General features: G+C 48.1%; 1 protein-coding gene across 1 annotated transcript; it reads left to right on the top strand.

Moving 5' to 3' along the window:
• Window positions 1-707: 707 nt before the first annotated feature.
• Window positions 708-2,915, top strand: GL218_07251 (uncharacterized protein; the record flags this gene model as incomplete). The annotated part of the gene is made up of 1 exon (XM_033584000.1): window positions 708-2,915. One exon carries the CDS (start codon window positions 708-710, stop codon window positions 2,913-2,915), a length of 2,208 nt encoding a protein of 735 aa, XP_033433019.1.

The following is a 2,915-nucleotide window of genomic DNA, read 5'->3' as shown; positions in this document are numbered from 1 at the left end:
TCTTTCTTTCTTTCATTCTTTCATAAGCACGCATCAACAAATTGATTCTACGCTTATTCTTACTCTTTTCTGTCTTTGCCCAAGTTTCCCAAGCTACACCTGACACGCTCCGTATTACAGGTCAAGGGCATCAATTACAAATCTTGTTACTACCAACTATTGACCACACACGCACATTCGAGTTTCTCTTTCCTAGAACATCAACTAAAGAGCTACTCGTGCCAGTCTACGACTGGGATCTACCATGGATCCGCTTCTCTGTAAGTAACATTTCTTTTTGTCACTATCCTATACCTACACTTTCTTCAACACTACTACATCTATCCTTATCATTCCCTTCTACCATTCCCTTCTACCATTCCCTTCTACCATTCCCTTCTATCATTATCTTCTATCATTATCTTCTATCATTATCTTCTATTATCCCTTTTATAATTCATTTTTTCTTCAAATACGTTTCATATCATGCATACACTGCCTTTTCGCGCAACTATGCTGCCCTCTTCCCCCTTCCCCCTTCCCCTACTTCCGTATCACGTGTCCCTATACATCTCTATACATCTCTACACATCTCTACTACCTATCTCTACTACCTACCTCTATTACCATTCAAAGCCTTCATGTGTATAGATTAGTACTGTTGCTAACTTGCTCGAAAAGACAAGCCTGGCTGGCCTTCGGGTAGCGTGCCCGTCGAGGTATTCTGCATGATCGTAGAGTACTTGCCGCCCAAGCGCGATACTCTCAAGACACTGCGCCTTGTCAACCGGGAATTCTACAGAAACTTGCAATATGCATACTTCCAGCACTTGGTAATCGACGTGGGCTCAAACTACGATGATTCAGCAGATGACATGACGGACTACATCATGAAAACGAACATTCTCAACCACGCGGCCCCGTTCGTCTCTCGCCTCGGATTTTCTTTCGAGTTAAGTGAATTAGAGCTGGCAACTCCCCAAATTGACGCGGAGGATGTCATCGAGTTCCGCGACTGGGGTATTTACAGATGGCCCGTTCGTTACGGCAGTGGTCGTGCTGGATCACGTCTAGGAAGGATTACCAATTCGTTGGAGCGCGTGAGAGGAATCACCAATATCATGCACCAAGTCTCGCAGATCCATGAACTCGCTATATCAGTCGGTGGCGGTTTAGGCTATCTCCAGGGTCCGGATCTCAATCCCCGGCAACCCCCGGGTCCGCAACCAGTTTTCGGCGAACCCAACCCGGTTCGAGAGGTGGTAGACACGTCTCTTCCGTCTCTTCAGACGAAATACAGCAAGCCTTATCAGGTAGAACTGATGGAAAAGCGACTAGCTGCTCTGGGAGTTGCCCCTGGCGATATATCGAATACGATAAATATTATCATAGCGAGCGAAGGAACCACCATGGAGCGATTTATCCATGAGGAGCGACCACGAGCTGCCCTTCCCGTGAGCCGTTATGGAGAGAGCCGGGTCACCCGATCTCCTTCTCAGCACAGTAAATACCGTTTGCAGCCGGATCAACTCACATTCACCCAGATAAGACTCATATACCAACATGTTACAGCACAGCAAGCACTTGTGCAGTCTGTTTTGGTGAATGTGATGGACCACGGCAAATCTTACGAATCCTTAACCAAGATCAATATCGCGCGTCTTTCAAGCTTCCATATACATCTACTGTGCTTGGATGAATTGTGGGCGTCAGTACCTACACTTCGGGAAGTGTCTCTGGGTATTGTCCCTGACTGGAGATCAATAATCATGCACAACGAAGCCATGTACGAGTCAAGACAGGTTTACCCTGCCGACGCGCTGCCTGAAGTCTTCAAGCTACTCAATGATTATATCGGTCGGCAGGAAGGAATCAAGCGCCTTCATTTCGAGTGGCTCTGTGGTGGCGAGCTAGCTCCCGGCTGGCTCCAAAGAAACAAGCACGTCTTACCGGCGCCATTCTTGAAGAAGCATCGACTGGTGATCTGTTCAGGAATTGAGAATCTTCTCATCCTCCCTCACATTACACACTTGTCTCTCAAGAACTGCTGGTTCGCTCCGAACGTATTCTATCGAATCATCCACACTATGGCTCAGAAACATGAACTCGTGTCTCTTGAGCTGGAAACGGTTTCTCTGACCGGTCCTCCGATCTTCCGAGAAGAAAAAGGCGTGAGAGATTATGATGCGGATTACCAACCGTGGCCTTTGTCCCTCAGTGGCCCACTACCCACAGACCAGCCGGGCTTGATTAAAAACCCTCTGGCCCTTTCTTGGTCCCATATCATCGACATGCTGACACCGGGCCCAACAATCAGACAGCGCGTCTTCAAAGAGCTGCTCCCCATGGAGCCGCAGCTGCATATCAAAAAGGAACTGAAGCTCCGAAAGCTTGTATTCACGTCCTGCGGCTACGTATCCCTACCGGACACCCGTTTCGTTTCTGACAGACGCTTTCAGAATCTGAAATACCCGACTGAACTCAGAGAAAGTGTCCGGACTATGTCCAAAAAATATGCTCGTAAACAACGCTTGTTGGGCGATTACATGCAGGTCAACACCGACAGACATCTAGGCCGAGTATGCGAACTACTTGATCCTCGCGAGGAGCATTCCATGCGAATCGTCTTTGGACTGCGCGCGGGCTGGTTCCATGCATACGGAGTCCATCATATCCGATCTGCCTTGCAAGACGGCATCGCTAGTCCCGGTTACGGTCGCTTCAGTGGCACCATCGAGGATGATCCTTTCAAGATAGTTGCTCCTGAAGAGGAACTCCAAACTTACAGGTTTGATACTACACTTTTTGATCGTGATTACGAGATCGAGGACAAAAAGACCCTCAATGGTGAGATGAGGAAGCTCGAGAGCGATCTGCTTTATGAACTCCCGCCGGAAGAGAGCGATGATGAGAATAACAATGGCAATGGCAATTAA

This window comes from Daldinia childiae, assembly GCF_008694065.1.
Source record: "Daldinia childiae strain JS-1345 chromosome Unknown Scaffold8, whole genome shotgun sequence".
NCBI classification, from domain to species: Eukaryota; Fungi; Ascomycota; class Sordariomycetes; order Xylariales; family Hypoxylaceae; genus Daldinia; species Daldinia childiae.
Note: the sequence above shows the minus strand (reverse complement) of the source record. Positions and strands in the feature narration are given on the sequence as shown.